General features: G+C 53.5%; 1 protein-coding gene across 1 annotated transcript in view; it reads right to left on the bottom strand.

Annotated features, from left to right (window-relative positions):
- LOC144366850 (adherens junction-associated protein 1-like) overlaps window positions 1-19,010 on the bottom strand; it is a 103,175-nt gene that overhangs the window by 76,470 nt on the left and 7,695 nt on the right. The window contains exons 3-10 of the mRNA XM_078021701.1: window positions 17,212-18,006; window positions 10,373-11,236; window positions 7,333-9,421; window positions 5,397-6,615; window positions 5,142-5,299; window positions 4,964-5,051; window positions 4,072-4,165; window positions 1,557-1,740 (exon numbers count right to left, since the gene is read on the bottom strand). Of these exons, the coding sequence (XP_077877827.1) occupies window positions 11,122-11,236; window positions 17,212-18,002 (906 nt within the window). The 5' untranslated portion in view covers window positions 18,003-18,006 and the 3' untranslated portion in view covers window positions 1,557-1,740; window positions 4,072-4,165; window positions 4,964-5,051; ... (2 more) ...; window positions 7,333-9,421; window positions 10,373-11,121. The remainder of the gene's footprint in view (window positions 1-1,556; window positions 1,741-4,071; window positions 4,166-4,963; window positions 5,052-5,141; window positions 5,300-5,396; window positions 6,616-7,332; window positions 9,422-10,372; window positions 11,237-17,211; window positions 18,007-19,010) is intronic.

The following is a 19,010-nucleotide window of genomic DNA, read 5'->3' on the forward strand; positions in this document are numbered from 1 at the left end:
AGTGATCCTCCTGCCTCAGCCTCCCGAGAATCTCTGGGATTTCAGACATGCACCACCATGCCCAGCAGGAAAGGAACTTTTATCAGTGCAGCCACTCGGGGAAGGCAGGGGGACCCACATCCTTCACCTGTCTTCAGGGAGTGACAATGACTTGGAGCTTTTATAGAAAGGGGAATGAGGGCAAGGGCTTGGGCTTTGCACAGCTGCCAAAGCAGGTGGTCCTGACCAGGTGAGGTCTGTCCATCTTCCCAGGATTGGCCAGGTGGGGCCTTGTCAGGAGAGCTGTGTCACCTGCTTTGGCTCTCAGATGCACATCAATCAGACCTTGTTCCTGGGACATGAAACAGACTGCATGGGGGCGGGGGTCTGGATTCTGAATTAAGAGCAACTTCCTTCTGCTGAAAATAGAGACGGGCTGCAACCCCACGCCCAACTCAGGAGCCAGGAAAGCTAAGATGGGTCCCGCCCTTCCTCAGGCCTGGGCACAGGCCATCTGCCTAGGCATTTTCTGTGTTTTTCCCATTTTTGCTTTTCTTCAGGCCAAGGAAATTCACGTATGTAGATCACTTGGGTTTTGTTTCTATAAACTGTAACCACTTCTGTGGGTCAGGGGCTTCCTCCACGCCTTCTGGCTGCTTCTCCCCAGTTTGATCAAAGTTCTTTATTTTTTCCTTTTTCTTTCTTTCTTTCTTTTTTTTTTTTTTTTTTTTTTGCCTGTTCCTTGTGCTGTGGGCACTGATGCAGCCAGCAGGGTCCAGTAACAAATCCAAGATGACTCAGGCAAAGGGGATGGATGCGCCATATATTGAGGCAGAGATGCTGCCCTTCTAATTCTGCCTTTAGCCATCCATTGGACGTCGGCGGGTAGAGGTGGAGGGCTGGAGTCCTCCTTACAAACTCCCCAGGACTCAAGTCAGCAAACACTGAAAGCCCTGTCGCCCTCAGGGACAGGGCCCCAGACAGTTCCTCGGTGCCTCCCAAAGGCTGCCAAGGGAGAAGTCACTTGGGGCCCGACTCCAGGAGGATCATCAAGGGGCGGGACAGGAGGACTTCAGGTAAAAAGCTGCAGTCAGCTCGCCCTAGGACCACAGCCCTCACCAGCCCCAACCCGTTCCTGGACAGAAAGGTTTCCTCGAGCATCCTCACTGGGTGTCCCTGCAGCAGGGCCCCAAGATTGCCCTGGAAAGGGATCTGTCAGGTGGGAGCGACCCATTTCCCTGATAGATGCTGCTCAGCGCCAGTATCCCCTTCTCTAGGCTCGGCAGAGTCCCCTGAACCTGCAATGTGCCCAGATGTGCCTGGCCTGCAGCTCTGGCTCTGAACCAGCCTTGTGGAACACTGGGTGCACAGTGGAGGCCCGTGTGGAGTGTCCTCCTCCCAGTGCGCACCTCCTACTCATCCCTTGGCACATCCCCAATCCTCTTCGCTCCCGGGACCCCTCAACTTTCTTTCCAAAGGCCTTGGAATCCCCAAAGGATTGATGCATGAGGGAAGAGACCTGCATCTGGGGACAGAGAGACCTCACTTTAGCATCATGTTGCCTAGGTAGTACTTACACCCCTGAAGATCTCGCCCAGCATTTGAAGCAGGATCAATTTAGCCATGCAGCAGGTAAGCACTGTTAAGCTCAAAACATTGCATGGACAGGAAAGAGATTTCTTCTGCAATCAATTTCTACATCATAGTCTTCAGTAAAGGAAGAGACCACTTGGGGGCTTCTCTGTCCCCTGTTGGTTGTAGCTAATTTCAAAAAACAGTTTCAATGAAGGGCAGCAACCTGCACATTTCAAGCACACACTGCTGAGTTCCAATACTATGCTTCAGCTGTGAGGGCACCACAATCAATATAAACAACATGTCTATCACCCTAAAAGTTTCCTCCTGCCTCTCTGCAATCCCTTCACACCTCCACCATCCCCCCTCACATCTCCAGGTGACCCCTGATCTGCTTTTTGTTACTAGATACTTTCTAGAAGTTTCAATAAACGGAATCATACAGCATGTTTTATTTTTTTTTTAAATCTGGCTTCTTTCAACATAATTATTTTGAGCATCAAGAAGGTTAAGTGCCAATAGCTCACCCTTTCCTATTTTTAAGTGATCAACTGTCTCTTAAGGTGGGCCTGGGGAGTCTGCATCCACTCACCTGCTGATAGACATCTACACTGTTTCCAGTTCTTGTCTATAAACAAAGCTGCTATGAAAATGTGTATACTAGTTTTGGCAAAGGCAGGTTGTAATTGATGGATTTCTGGAAGCTCAGTAGGCAAGATGAATATTGAAAACTCCAGGGAGGGAACCCAGTGGGAGAGCTTGTTCTGCAGAGTGAAGTCCTGAGTTTAACCCCCAGCACAAAAAAAAAAAAAAAAAAAGAAAGAAAGAAAAGAAAAGAAAAAAGAAAGAAAGAGAAAAAAGAAAAAGAAAAACTCAGAACCACCGCCAGATCACAGGGGCCCTCCACCTTTGTGGGTTTCACCTGCAGGAGTTCAGTGTTCCCACTGAGACTGTCTACAGGTTCCTCATGTTTCTGGACCTTTCTGACATACGCCAGAGCATTCTGTTCCTAACAAGGTTGCCCTCTAGAGAAACTGCTTTATCAGAGTCTGAACAACTGGGAATCACCAGAGCCTGTGTCACCTGGGGGAAGGCAGGCACCCAGCTCCAGCACCCTGAGTCCTGCTGTTCCACCTAAGAGGGCAACAGGGAGAAGCACTGGGGACATTCCCAGCCCAGGATGCAGGCTCAGGAGACAGGGACCCGCTGGAGGGGCCACAGAAAGCTTGCCTCCCACTCCTGGACACTCTCCAAGGCCTATTTCCAGGAGCTCCCTTCCCCAGTGCTAGAGTTACAAGGCAGACTAAAAGGCAAAGGACTGAGAGAGGAGCAAGCACGGACACTAGACTCCCACCAGGAGGGATGCCGGGACCCTCAGACCACGAACCCCTCAAACAACCACGACTAACCTGCAAAGGGCTCTCATGGAAAGACAGAGAACAGGCACCAGCAGAGGGGATAAGGCAGAAAGAGATGAAGACACAAAATGCTGGGACACAAATGAGGAAGAGCTTTGATGAGCTCATTAACATACTGGACTCCACTGAGCAAAGAATGTCTCAGCTTCCAAAACAGGAAAGCAAAGCAAGATAGGGAGAGGGAGAGAAAGAAGAGGGAGAGGGAGAGGGAGAGGGAGATGGAGATGAGGGAGACAGGGAGAGGGAGACAGGGAGAGGGAGAAGGAGAGGGAGAGGGAGATGGAGAGGGAGAGGGAGAGAGAGAGAGGGAGAGAAGGAGGGGGCAACAAGGGAGAGGGAGACAGGGAGAGGGAAAGGGAGACATGGAGAGGAGTGGGGGAGGAGAAGGGAGAGGTAGAGGGGGAGAGGGGGAGATGGAGAGGGAAAGGAGGAGAGGGAGAGGGAGAGGGAGAGAGGCTGAGGGGGAGGGAGACAGGGAGAGAAAGAACCAACATCTAAGAACTGTGGGAAGATAAGAGGTGTCATGTAGACAAGATGGGAATCCAAGGAAGAGAAGAGGAGAACTTCCCAAATTAGTACCAAATCAAAGTGGCTCAGAGAACTTCAAGCAGAAGGAACAACAAAAGAACTCCACCCAGCCTCAGCCTCCAGGAATCCAAACTGCAGCACCAAGAGAAAGCCAAGCCAACACCAAAACAGAACCACCATCAAACACACACACCCTAAAGGGGCCAGAGGAAGAAGCCCGGCCTCTGGGAACAGAGACACAATATATCCAAATGCTCAGAAAGTATTCAAGAAAGAGCTCAGAGCAAAACACTTAGAAGTGTTGAGGTGAAAGCCCCCCAACCTACAGCCATGTCCTGAAAACTCAGCCTTCAGAGTGAAGAGAAATAGAGACTCCCAGACACACCACGGAGGGACTGTGTCACCAGGAAGCTGCCTGGCAAGAAATGCTAAAAGAAGTCCTTTAAAGACAAGGACCATGATCCCGGCCAGAAAGAGACTGACATAAAAAAGAAAAACAACTTAAGTTTTCTTGGATAAGTTTGTTCAGAACAAAATTAACAAATGTCCTTGATGAGAACTGTATACGTACATGTGAGATGACAGTGTGACGCGGGGTGGCAGAAGCACCAGGAATGCTTTGTTGCTGTGAGGTACTGACACCAGTCTCGACCCAGCAGTGTCATCTGAAAGTGGACCTGGGTTAGTTGTCAGTATACACTGCAACCACTAAAAAAGGTTTTTAAAAAGAAGTATAACAGGTGTGCTGAGAAATGTGAGTAGATGGAATCAAAAGGCAGGAAAAGAGGAGACAGACAAAAACAGGCACAAAGAACCAGGGCAATTACACAGAATGGTACCAAGCACAGCAGATGCTATTTCAACTGGATCAATAATCACATTATACATCAGGGGCCTAAACGTACCAATTATCAGAGATTATCAGAGGGGTTCAAAAAACAGGTTCCACATCTTTGGTGTCTAGAAGTCCACTTGAAATATACAGTAGTACCCCCACCCAGGGATACATCCCGAGACTCCCAGTGGATGCCTGAGCTGCAGATGACACTGAGCCCTATATACACTGTTTTCCCCTATATCTATATTCTTATGACTGTTATAAATTAGGCACAGGAGGAGATTGACAATGGAAACTAATAGTAAAATAGAATAATTTTAACATAATTCAATAAACTTCCAACAATCGCTCCCCTTAAGCTTTAAGTAAAATCAGGGGTATGTGAATGTCAGCACTGATAGTGCAACAGTCCATCTGATAACCAAGATGGCTACCAAGAGTGAGTAACAGGCAGGGAGCGTATACAGTGTTGACACACTGGACAAAGGGACAATTCATACCTCAGGGGGACAGTGCGAGACTTCATAGCATTACACACAATGAAGTATAATTTAAAACTTAGGAAATTTTTTTATTTCTGGAATTTTCCACTTAACAGTTTGGGACTGCAGTTGACCACAAGTACCTGAAAATTTGGCGAGCTGAACCATGGGTAGGAGGGGACCACCGTAGATTAAGAGTGAAGTGTTGAAGAGGGAAACACGGGGCCAACTCTAGTGAAGGAAAGCAGTAGTCACTGTATGAAGCTCAGACGATATTAACTAAGTGCAAGGAAAACTGCCAATTATATAGAGGGACAGCACCTGAATGATGATGGGACAGTTCTCCAAGATGTACCATCCTCAGGGAGCACGCACTGCACGGCAGAACATTAAAATACTTGAGAACTGCGAGGAGAGGTGGGTGACGCCATGACCAAAGCTGGAGACGGGACCAGCCTGCTGCCAGAAGTGGACAGACCCTGAAGGGGAACACCAGGAGGACAAAGTTAAGCTCAACAGGACACAGCACAGTGCGCTGACAGGATGTGCACAGGTGTCCAGAGGGCTTGCACTTACTGCGGTCGAGGAACGGCTGGTTTGAACTTCCCAGGCTTCTCTTTGGGGCCGCCTGTTCCTTGTTCCCCTTCTCTTCTTTTCCTGCCTTCTCTTGGATTGAGGGTTTTTTGAGTTTGTTCTGTGGTGCTGGGGATGGAACCCATAGCTTCCCACATCGATGCAAGCAATCCACCACTGAGCTGGGTCCCAAGCCTTTTTTTTTCCCCCCAAGAAAATCATTTCTTTAAAAGCTTTAAAAACAAATAATGCTGTTTTGCAAATATGACTTTGCTTAACGAGGGCCACCAACTTACAGCACTGTGATGTCAGGAACACAGAGTGTGCAGGGAAACTAACTAATGCTGCTACAGTTGGGAGATTGGCTGGTGTTGCTGACTGAAGTGTGGGTGACACACATTGGGACTTGTGACCCATCAGATCAGCGTAGTTAATGGTCACCCAACTCCCTGCACAGGCTTGGGTCTGATCACATATTCTGCCTGGATAGACATTTCAGCCTCTTTTGTATATAAAACACACACACATACTCTCTCTCTCTCTCTCTCTCTCTCTCTCTCTCTCTCTCTCTCTCTCTCTCTCTCTTTCTCTCTCTCTCACACACACACACTCACACATACATGTATGTCCTGTCATACAAACATGTAAACTTGTCTGCAAGGGCACACATTAAATAAACAAGTATTACGTGCCTCAGGCAATCCTGTTCTCTATAAATACATACACATTTTTTTGCATTTTGTTTTTTTTTGTACCAAATTTCTACATTATCTAGCAACTTGCAAAAGAAAAGTTTCTTTTTTTTCTGATACAAAATGTCTCTAAAGACTCGTTATGTTTGGACTTTAATCAAAGGATATATATAATCAACAAATTAAGAGCATTGTATGTTTGCCCAGCCCTTTCTGAGACAGGGTCCTGCTAAGTTGCTGAGGCTGCACTTGAACTTGGGAAACTCCTGCACAGCCTCCTGAGCAGCTAGGATTACAGGTGTGTGCCACTGCACCAGCACAATGAGTTATTTTTAAGATTGCACCTCATTCTCTTCGCTGGCTTAATAGCTAGAGCTCTGTGTCACGCTAGTGACTCCTTTACAATAGAGTTTAAGTGCACATCTTTACCTTAACCAGTCCACCTTCAAATGACCCTTTGAGAGAACCAAGTGACAGCATATTTCCAGGACTCCTGCCTGGTCTCTGTGTTGTTATCATACATTGCACATCTACATGTGTAAAAAAAATGTTGGCATTAATTGTGCTTTAACTACCCTATTGTCTTAAAGACCATAAACTGGGGGACTGTGACAAGGGCCTACCTGGGTAGGCAGAGGATTGGAGGAGGATGGGGGCAGAGAAAGTATTCAAAGAAATAGGAAATGATGATCTGCCCATGGAGGAGGAACATGATGAGTCACACCCCTTACAGGGGCCTGTGTCCACAAGACTAAAGCATCTTTACAACTCAATGATAAAAACACAAATAACTCAATTTTTCAAATGGGCAAAAAGAGGTGAAGAGACATTTCTCCAGACACCACCCAAGCGGTGTCAAGCGTGTGACAAGAGGTTCCTGGTGCTGGCACTTGATGTGCAACTTGGAACAATGAGGCACTTCCTGCCACCAGGGCAGCCTGGGCCCTGCTGGAGGTGGGTGCAGCTGTGAGGGACAGGGCAGGAGGTCACCTCCCAGGGATGGGTCAGCCCGAGTGGGCGTCCGGCACAGCCACCACAGCCCTTCATGTCCCTGTGCACATTACCCCTGGGTGGGTCTTTTCCTGTCTCCCTGCTCCATTTGCTTTTGCTGGTTTCATGGAGTATTTAAAGTAGTCTTGAACTGAGGTCAGTACATAATGTCCCTGTCACACTGCCTGGCACAGATCACGTGATCAATAAATCAAAACTAGAATTATTTATTTGTAAATAAAGAAGGTTGAAATTACCTCAAAAAAGAAAAAAGAGGTGACACAGCAAGATGTGACGGGGGAGTCCCAGGCGCCTAGGGCAGCAGGCACGGTGTTGCAGTGGGGGAGCCAGGTGGCAGGAAGGTCAGGTGGAGGCCCTCTTGAGACCTGACCAAATAGAGCGCTTCATTCCCTGTGCAGCCTTCACCTCTTCCCAGTCCAGTCTGATGTCGGGAACCTCCTCTTCTGGCTCAGGATCCTTCCTCAAGGCCCCCCGGGGGGAGGCGACCAGGATGGGCAGGGGGCCACATTCCTCCTGGAATTCCACCACATGGAGACCCTTCTTGTCGGCCAGCTGTTGGTGGGTTTCCTGGGCAAGACCAAAGTGAGAACAGCAGTTAGGTCTCCGAGGGTCCCTGTGGCTATAGGAGTGAGAGGCACCACCACAGGGTGGGGTGGGGGTGGGGGTGCAGTACCCACCAGAGAGCTTGGGGGAAAGAGCAGTGCCAGCTGATTCTGGGTGGTTAAACCACAGTGGCTGTCACAGGGGGATGCCTCAGCCCACCTTCCCACCCCAAACTGGGGTACGCCAGGCCTCGCCTTCCAAACTCCCTAAGCACGTGCCTGCTGGGCCAAGCACCAAGCCTGAACCTGGTGGAGCCCTGAGATCTAACAACCAAATCACAGGAGGTCCAGGGGGGAAAGGACATCAAGGACCCCACGGGTGCTCAACCCTGGAAACACCATGGGACAAAACATTTGACTTCTTCAACACAACAGCAGCAAGGGGGGAAGAGGGAGGGACAGACCAAGAGAGACTTAAAAGACACAGGAGAAACTTTAGAAGTGCTGACATCTTCTCAACTGGATTGAATCAAATCAACAAGATTGAATCAAACTGTGTAAAAAAAAATGTTTTTAAATCGGACGAATGGATAGATTTGAATGAACAGATTCGATACTTGATAATACTGAGTCATGATATTTAGGAATGGTAAGGGTACCATGACATTTTTTTTTCCCCAGTGCTGGGGATCAAACCTGGGCCTTAAGTGTTCCTAGCAAGCGCTCTACCATAGAAGTAAATGGATCCTTTACATCCTCTAAAGGATCAGAATCAGAAACCACTTCTCAGATTTCTGATTCTAATCCTTTAGAAATACACTGAAATATTTACGAATGAAATAAAATGGGACCTGAGATTTGGTTCAAAAAGACTCGGTGAGGTGATGTTGAGAAACAAGATTAGCTCTGGTTGGGCAGCAGAGCCCTGGGGTCACTGCAGCAGGTGGCCGTGGGAGCCCCTAGGAGACCCTCAGCACCTTGGTCTGCAGCACAGCCAGACCTGCTCAAACCCCAGGGAAGGTTACCTGGCGGGAGAGCCCATGGAAGAGGCCCCGGGTGAGGTTGAGCATGTTGACGGACCCAGAGACCTTGGCATACATGTCCTTGATGCCAATGAGCCGGCAGATGGTAATGATGGCCCTGTGGCAGCGCAGGCCGTATCCTAGGAGACAGGAAATGGACTGAGCACCTGCCAGCATGCTGTCTTTCGTGTGGCTCTGGGTTTAGGGAATGACATTTTGGCTTCACCACCCCCAGCTGGTGTGACTTCTAGGACGACATTTATTCAATGGTATGCACAAAAATTAAACAGAACATCTACCTTAAACGTAGTGGGGGGGAAACCAGGATATTACTTACATTAAAACTTAAGTGCCTGAAAACTCTTGGCCCTCTGCCCAGGCCAGCTCCCGTGTCCATGCCTGTTTACCATCAAGGGAGACGCCTGTCCTCACCCTCCTAGACCACTCAGCTGCCCTGGCAGCGACACCACTTCCCTCTCCTGGGAACACCTTCTGGCCTAAGTGGCAGCGTCTCCTGAATTGGTGGCTCCTGGAGTGCTTTCTCACCTCCCTGATGGCCTTCAGTGCTGGGGTGGTCTCCTCCCCTCTAGCCACGTGCCCTGCTCTTGGCCACCGGCAATCCCTCCTCCAGAAGAGCTTCAAAAACACAAGCCAGGGCTGGGGCTCTAGAGCAGAGCGCTTGCCCGGCATGTGTGAGGCACTGGGTTTGATCCTCAGCAAATCAAGGCTCCGGGGCACAACCTCTCAATGGCCATTGCTCTCTGAATTAAACAAAGACATCTGCAGGATCTTCCCCCCACAATATCATTATCACTCACACACACACACACACACACACACACACACACACACCGTGCCTGACCCCACTTACTGCACTGTCCTCACATGGCCTGTGCACGAGGGCACACTGCACCTGGGGCACGCACCAGCCTGGATCGTTCTCCCAGTCCTGCCCCTCTGCTCCTCTTCCTTCAGGATCTCACTCACACTGCCCCTGCTCAGAGGCCACCTCTGGCCACCCTGATGAAGGTGGCCCTCCTCCTCTTCTTGAAAGCACTGAGGAAGGCACAAGGCAGTAGCTCAGTTGCTTAGGGCCTCACTAAGTTGCTGAGGCTGGCCTGGAACTTGCAATCCTCCTATCTCAGCCTTCTGAGTGTCACTGGGATTACAGGTGTGCACCACTGTGCCCAGCTCCTGACCTGAACTCCTGAGATTTAAAAAACTACAGTCAAATGAAACAGGTTCTTACTACAGAACTGCAAGCAAAATGCAAATCCAAATGTTTAAGAATTCTGCACCAAGAGTGCACTGGGTGTGACTGTCCCCATAACCAACACTGCCTGTGGCCTGTCCACAAGACAAGAAAGGCCATTTCTGCTCACCCAGTGCCTCAATGAATAGAGATCATAGAAGTTCAACAGTACTCAATGGTGAGGGGCTGGGGGAGCTCCGTGACAGCACGTGCTTCACAGATGTGGGGCTCTGGTTTAATCCCCAGCACCAAATAACAAGCCTAACACCACGACACTTGTAGAGGAACAGCACGTGACTGGCAGGAAGGAACACCGTCCAGCTGGGTGAAGGCTCCAGGAGGAACCATGTGCCCACTCATCCAACCGGACCACCTCCACCTGCTCCGCCCACCTCAGCCACTCTGGGAACAGGCCTGGGCCTGTGCAGCCCGACCTTGGCTTCTTCCCCAGGAGCCTCACCTTCCTCAGCCTAATTCAGGCCTTCCATCTGTCACTCTCAGGATGAGTTCAAGGAGAGGCGAGGCCTTCCATCTGTCACTCTCAGGATTAGTTCAAGAGAGCAGTGGGTAGCCATTCACCGAGGGTGACTCCTCAAGGGTACGAAGGACACAGAAACCTAGTGGCACATCCCCTGCTCAGGCACCATCTCCCCAACGCAGTCCAGGCCAGGTGGCTGCAGGTGACCTTGGGCCTTCGACTCCATCAGCATCTCCTTATGCTCACGATGGCATCCGCCCTTCCCACGGTCGACCTGATCCAGGCTCAGAACAACCCGTGAGAGAAACCACCTCCCAACCATGCTGTCCAGGAGGCCGAGGCCCCACGAGGTCACAGCCAAGGACAAGCGCTGGCCAGCCACGGTGGGGAGCCTGGGGGTGCAGTGGGCCGGGCAGGCGCTCTCACCTGCACCAGGCGCCCCCCCTGCAGGATCTCCATGGCCAAGTCTGAGCCTCTGTCCCCAGGAAAACTGCAGCTTCCCCCTGCAGAGAGAAACTTCTGGAAAGAAAAGCTTCCCCCTCTGTGACGCTGATCCTCACAGCCTTGCAGCAGGCTGCAGGACAGAGACTCACTGACCCACATGCAGAGCAGAGGCCTCGCACCTGCCCAGGGCTCCTCAGTCCACCACCCGAGTGTCTGATGTGACTTTGGTGGAGTCTTGGACCTGGACGGCTGCAGCTGGCGGGGAGGCCTCCAGTGTCACCGGGAGCTCACCTGCTGCAAGGTGAGGGCGGTGCGTCTTTTGCGGGAGCGTGCCCGTTGGCCCCTTTCCAACTGCACGTCACTAGGCAGGCCACTCCTGGGGGCTTGGGACAGGGGTGACCCCTAAGGAAAGATTACTCATCACCCCAAATGGCAGCTCTAAAGTCCAGTCCAGAGCATTTCCTGCCAACCACTGAGCTCACTGTCAGGCCCCCAGGACGGCCTGCCCTGGACATGAGGAGGGCCACCCTGGGAGGGCCACCCTGCCCCCGGCATTCACCTTGTAATGAGAAGAGAATGAGGAGGGGCTTGTGCAGGCCACTGCCCTAGCTGTCCACAGGTGGCATCCAGGGGCCACCCAGCCTTACATCAGTTTAGGGCTGGGAAAGGGACTTCCAGGTGGTCTTCTCCAGCCTCTGGGGCCAGGACACTGGGTTCCAGGGCTGAAGCCCAACTCAGCTCCTCGCAGGATCCAGGCTTGTGGAGGCTCTGCCCACTCTGCCCACCTGCCTGCCACCTCTGCACAGCATCTCTCCCTGGGCCACCCACCCCTTCCATCAGAACTTGGCCCCTGGAGGCCTGGTCTGGCCCCTGCCACCCACAGCAGACCCTTCTTCCTCTGACTACCGCTGCCGGAAAAATTGGACAATCGATGACACTGGCTTCGTGACATTTCCCGCACTGTCCTTGCTCGTCGGCTCTCTCGGTAGGGATGCGTCCTCATCTATCTTACTTGGCCAAATAAGCGTCTAAACCCCTTGAAGAGATGGAGGGGCCCCATGCCCCCAGCAGCTCGCCCTCCTACCCGGGCGGGCACTTTAGCACCGACTAAGTATAAAGTTGGCGGTTCATTGCATAATTGATCAAGAAGCCAGAAATTCTAAAACTGGTCCTTTTAACACAGTCAAATAAAAATTCTAAAAATGGTGTTCTGTCTAATGTTCAATCTCAGCGCTCAGGATTGTTCCCCTGCACGCAGATGAAATCATAAATTCAATCCACAGAACGTCAGACAGCTCTGTCATCCGGCACTGCGTGTCCCACACACAAGGCCAGGGAAGACATGTTCCACAGGAGCACTGGCACGGCTCCTCCCCACCTGCTCGGCCAGTGACCCCACAGTCCCTTAGAGGAGACCAGAGCCTAGAGGGAGTGTCACAGAGGCCCCTCCCTGCCCCATACCCCAGGCAGCAGCAGCATTTGAGAACCTGGCAAGGGAAGGGAGCACCGGAGAGTGGCCTTCCCGGGCCCTGAAGAACTGGCCCTGTCTCTGCCGCTCTGTGGAGAAGGACGAGGCCCTGGGGATCAAAAACGCTTAAGAGGCACTAACTGCACTAAGCCAGAGCAGCACGTGGGGAATGGGAATGAAAGGAAGAGGAGTCTCCAGGCAGAGTCAGGGCGGACTTCACGGGTCCACTTGGTGTGAACCGGCTTCGCTCAGCAGAAGCACAGGGAGTTCCCTAAGGGCCACACAGCCCCAAGGGCTGGCGGCTGGCACCCGTCTCCACCTGCGATTGTGCTCAGTGTGTCCTTGGTCACCAGCCAGAACCGTGGCTCTCAGGATGTGCCAGGCCACCCCTGCTTCTGAGACAGTCCCAATTAAGACTCTAAAGACCGGCCTCGGTGTCTGCCAAGTTCAGGGTGCTGCAGGAACTCCAGCCGCTCATTTGTTCTGTGATGCTCTTACCCCAATTAAGCTACTCAAAACTTTTGAAGTTCATGAGTCATTTGCTTCAAATATCTTTAAATTAAGGAGAGATTCACTTTCCTGGTAGCAAACACCCAGCAACTTAATTAAAAGGGGTTCAGCATTTAAGCTGCCACTAAGGCTTTTGACGGAAGGGAAAGGAGCCCGCTTCTCCCTGCTGCTCTGCGCGGATTCCCTTCCACTCCGACTCTGGCATTTAGGAGGTATTTCACTGTCACAGACTCGCTCCCAGGGTTGGCTGGCACCCACCGCTGCTCAGGTCAGCTGGCCATCAAGGTGCAGAGGAAGTAAGGCCAGCCTCCCTGCTTACATGCCTAAAGGACACTGAAGGCCCCCTGGTGACACAAACAAAGCAACTTTCCAACTGGCCTTGGGGAAACGCCTGAGTGAATTGCAATGTAAAAATTACCAGGCAGGGCTCTGGTGACATCTGAGCCGCTGCGACCTTGAGCTGCTGATGTCATGGACAGGACTGATTAAATGGAGACAAGCCTTGAATGACACTGGGGACCTGCAGGGCTGCATGGCCCCTCGTGGGTGGTGCACCTCCCGAGAGAGACCCAAGCTTGCTCAGCTGGGGAAGTCGAGATTCACCTGAGCAGGCCAGGGAGGCCCAGGGCAGGTGCCAGCAGGCAGGGTCCGAGATCCTTCCCGAGCACTGACCTTGCTAAGCACAGGCCGGGGCCAGGCTTCCTTGCCGTGGCCTGTCCAGTAACCAGAACCAGGCGCCTTGACACGCACACACTCGCCATGAGCTTTAAGACCAGCACTCAAGGAACTGCCCTCTGGCTCTCTCCTACCAGACACTGTGACTCCAAACTCAGCGTATGACAGGCAAGAGGCTGACACAGGCAGACGGGTCACACTGGGGCCTCCTGATAGAGCCTCAGGTGAACTTCTGACCCATCTGACGTCCATCCTCTGCCAGCACTTGAGAGAGGCTGAGCTGCGTGCCTCTGCGAATCCACGCCAGGTGATTTTCCATCCCAAGCAGCTCCCAGCTAGAGCTCTAGCTATACCTCTGCAGGAAGCACCAAGGTCAGAGACAGGCCTTGGGACCTGTGAAATGATCTGTCAAAGCTGGTAGCAGAAGATCAGCACATTAATAGCAACTGACATCATCGTTATCATCACCACCACCCTCACCACCATCATTATCACCATCATTATCACCATCACTACCAACACCACCATCACCATCACCACCATCACCACCACCCTCACCACCACCCTCACCACCATCATTATCACCATTATTATCACCATCACTACCAACACCACCACCAACATCACCACTATCACTACCACCATCACCACCAACATCATCACCACCATCACCACCACCCTCACCACCACCCTCACCACCATCATTATCACCATCACTACCAACACCACCCTCACCACATCATTATCACCATCACTACCAACACCACCCTCACCACCATCATTATCACCATCACTACCAACACCACCAACAACATCACCACCATCACCACCACCATCACCACCACCCTCACCACCATCATTATCACCATCACTACCAATACCACCATCACCACCAACATCACCACCACCCTCACCACCACCCTCACCACCATCATTATCACCATCACTACCAACACCACCCTCACCACCATCATTATCACCATCACTACCAACACCAACACCAACATCACCACCATCACCACCACCATCACCACCACCCTCACCACCATCATTATCACCATCACTACCAACACCACCCTCACCACCATCATTATCACCATCACTACCAACACCAACACCAACATCACCACCATCACCACCACCATCACCACCACCATCACCACCACCCTCACCACCATCATTATCACCATCACTACCAACACCACCCTCACCACCATCATTATCACCATCACTACCAACACCAACACCAACATCACCACCCTCACCACCACCCTCACCACCATCATTATCACCATCATTATCACCATCACTACTAACACCACCATCACCATCACCACCATCACCACCACCCTCACCACCACCCTCACCACCATCATTATCACCATCACTACCAACACCACCACCATCACCACCATCACCAACACCACACCAACATCACTACTACCATCACCACCACCCTCACTACCATCATTATCACCATCACTACCAACACCACCACCACCATCACCACACCCTCACCACCACCCTCACCACCATCATTATCACCATCACTATCATCATTTTCATCATTATCACTACCAACACCACCATCACCATCACCACCATCACCACCATCATTATCACCATCACTACCAACACCACCACCATCACCACCATCACCACCACCATCACCACCAATATCACCACCATCACTACCACCATCACCACCATCATCAACACCACCCTCACCACCACCCTCACCACCACTATCACCACCACCATCACTACCACCATCATTATAATTTCTAGAATTATAGCATTATCATCACCACCACGAGCACCACTACCAACACTACTACCATCATCATCATCAGTGCCACCATCACCACTACCATCACCACCATCATCATCACCATCACTACCACCATCACCACCATCATTATGTGACATCACCACCACCATCATCATAATTACTAGTATTATAGCATTACCATCACCACCACCATCACCATCACCACCACCATCATCATCATCACCATCACCACCACCATCACCATCACCACCACCATCATCATAATTACTAGTATTATAGCACCATCATTACCACCACCAACACCACTACCAACACCACCACTATCATCATCACCATCACCACCACCATCATCACTGTGGTCACCATCATTGTCATCATTACCAACATTACCATCACCACCACCATCACCATCACCACCACCATCATCATAATTATTAGTATTATAGCACCATCATTACCACCACCAACACCACTACCAACACCACCACTATCATCACCACCATCACCACCATCATCATCACTGTGGTCACCATCATTGCCATCATCACCAACATCACCATCACCACCACCATCACCATCCTTCTGCTCATATTAACAGCAGCTAACACTTATTGAGCAACCCCCGTGCGCCAGAAGGTCAGCACATGACGTGCACTGTCTCCTTTAACCTTTGATGACAATGTTAGGAGATGGTCAACGCTACTGTCTAACTGAGGCACAGAGCAGACAAGCAGGTTGCCCAGGTCACACAGCTAATATGAGGACTACGAAGCCGGGCAGCGAGGGGCTTAACCATTATCCTAAAATCTGGAGAAATGTCCCAGTTATTTCACCTGCAGGGTGATTCCTGAGGGAGGGGCTTTCCTTGGAACCTGATTCCACTTCCACGGCTACACAGCAAGTGGGTCTTCAGAGGAGGCGACGGGGGGCACCTGCTGCGTCTACTGAGGTCAGACTCTCAGAGCCCCTGACCAGAGCTACGGGCGCCATGCTGGGGTGGCTGAGGCAGGCCCCGGGCCCTCCAGGGAGCTGCCGGCTCCTGGCCTTGGCCTGGCATGGGGCTCCGGCTCCCTGGACAAGCTGCTGTCCAGGGGTGACACGAGGCACACACCGTCTTGTCCAGTGAAGGGAGGAGGAAAATGGTGAGCTGAAGGGCCAACACCGGCCACCCCACAAAAACCTGTCCCCGGCTGCCGGCTGCCTGCCTGGCCAAGGTCAGGGAACCTTGCAGGACCCGTCCAGGCCCCTCCGCATCGGGGAGCTCTCCACAGCACTTCTCCTGCCCCTGGATCCCGAGGAGCCCCAGGCGGGGTTGGTGGCGCCCAGACCTGGGTGTGGAGGAGCCCTTCCCCCCACGGCCGACGCCTCCCACAGCTGCTGCGGGAAGTGGGGGGGGCTGCGACTCCGGGTGCCACTGGGCCACAGCCTGTCATCAGAGGCCAAGGAGTCGGGGCACCAGCTGCTGGGGCAGGGACAGGCACCCAGCCGTCCCCGGGAAGCCTCCACCCGCCGCCTGTCCGCAGAGCTTCAGTTGCCAGCACTGGGCTCTTCCTACGGCCTGGCCTGGCCGCTGACAAGGCCACTCCTGGTCCGGGACCAGCTCCCCTGGCGGGGCCTCTCTGGGGCCTTGGAGGTTTCTCAGGACTCCGTCCAGGCCTTGCTCCGGCAGTACCAGTGTCCGCGTCCACTCCCAGGTGGATGGGAAGGAGGGAGGCCCCCTTTTCACGTCCACCTGCTTCCCCAGTCCTGCTGACTGCCTGGGTGTCCCGACACGGGACGCCATCTCTCCCTGCGATCCTGCGCCTGACCCCTGGCCTCTTCCTTTTCAGTCTGGCCCCCGTGAACCGCCCTGCACACCTCGGAGTCCCTCCCTCCCAAGCCGCACACGTCCCAGCCCCCAGACAGACCCAGAGCTCCGTGGTGGCCGCCTACCTGAGGTCTCCCCCAGAATCCGGGGGGGGCTTGCTGTCTTTCCCATTGTTGCTGGGCCTGGGAGAAGGCTCCGTTGTGCTAGCCCCAGCGGGGATCCTTCTCCGGGGATCCGGGGAGGCAGTGACCCCCTCGGTCTGCAGCGAGATGGAGGTGGCCGTGGTGGCAGCGATGGTGGTGGTGGCCACAGTCGTCTTCCGTGTTTGTAAGATGGGGACCGTGGTGGGGCCAAACACGCCTGGGAAAGTGTTGGCCTCCGGGGCCTCCTCGTCCCCCGTGGGCCCCCAGGCGATGAACTCTGTCTCTGTCGTGGGCCTGCTGCCCCTGAAGTCGAAGCCACTGAGACCAGTGTCCTGCACGTGCCTCTTCCCCCGCCGCAGGAGACTCTGGTGCTCGGGGGCCCCTCCGGCCACCGCGGAGGATGAGGACGAGGAGGAGGAAGTGAGGGACGGGCTGGATTTGGCAGCAGCTGGGGGCTTGGCGAGACCCCCTCTGGGCACGAGGGAGGCCACCTGGTCTCTGGGCCTGTGGGCTCTCCTGGCACGGGGCATCTGCCCATGGGCCCGCTCCGCCCGGGGCGCCCGAGGGCTCCACACAGGGGCAGGGAGCCGAGACGGCTGTCCACTCCTCAGGCTCCACAGCCGCGGGGGCCTCTGCGGTGGTCGGGGCAGGAGGTGGAACTCGGGGCCTGGGCCCAGGGACTCACAGGACGGGAAATCCACAGCAAGCTGCAGCATGGCTATCAGGATCCAAGCATGGCTTCCAAGGGAGCGGCCCGGCCAGTGGATGGACATGGAGCTGCGAAGGAGAGAGAGGAGAGTGGTCAGCAAGGCGGGCAGGGCTCTGCGGGGCCAGGTCATCACCCTCCATCAGGACAAGGCCAGTCTTCTCTTGCAGGAGGAGCTCAGCCTCAAGGGCAAACCCCTCCCTCTGAGGGTCACTGGAGCATCTCCCTCTCCACCTTGAGAAGACCATGCCCTCCAGGTCCCCAGAGGCTGCCCCCAGTCAGCTGACAACCACAGGGCCCATCTCCTGGGAGCAGGACCAAGACCAACGGACCCCATCATCCCCGATGTGATGACCTGCCAGTCCCCTTCTTTTGCCCATAATGACAGGAGGCACCAAGAGGACACAGACTGAGAACCGTGGGACTGGCCAGCCTCCGGCCGGACTCCAGGCCCAGGTGCTCTCCTCTAGGAAGCACAAGAGGCTCATGGCCATTGGCCATCGGCTCTCCCAAGGCCTGGTGGGACGAGGTCTGACTCGGGCAAGGAGCAAACAGTCGGTGGCCCCTGAGCACCACCTGCATGCACTCTGCAAGTCCCCTGGCCCCGGCCCTGGCCCCTGCCGTGGCCCCTGCTGTGGCCCCTGAGGTGAATGTGACTGTCTTAGAGCTGCCAGGGCCTTCCTCCCTGGACGCCAGCCGCCCGGGCTGGGCCTCTGCCGAGGTCGGAGGGACCTGAGACCTGCTCCAGATAAGCTGGGGGTTCACTGATGCCGAAGTGTGGTCCTGCTGACATTCCCACCTGTTTGTCCCGGGTGCAGGTGGCCTTGAAGCCCTCTGTCCACCTCCTCAGCCCCAGGAGCTGGAGAAAGGACAAACCCTGCAGAGCCTGGGGGAGGCCGAGCTGCGGAGGCCGGAGCCCCAGGGAAGCGTGGTGTCCACGGCCCGTGGAGCACTCCACAGAGAGCCCAGGCCTGGAGCCATCTCCAGGAAGGTGGACGCTGGAGCGTCACGGGAACATCCGGAGCACAGCACAGAACCACATGGCAGGCTGGGGGACGCGGGCCCACGTGCCCTC

Source organism: Ictidomys tridecemlineatus, chromosome 9, assembly GCF_052094955.1.
Source record: "Ictidomys tridecemlineatus isolate mIctTri1 chromosome 9, mIctTri1.hap1, whole genome shotgun sequence".
NCBI classification, from domain to species: Eukaryota; Metazoa; Chordata; class Mammalia; order Rodentia; family Sciuridae; genus Ictidomys; species Ictidomys tridecemlineatus.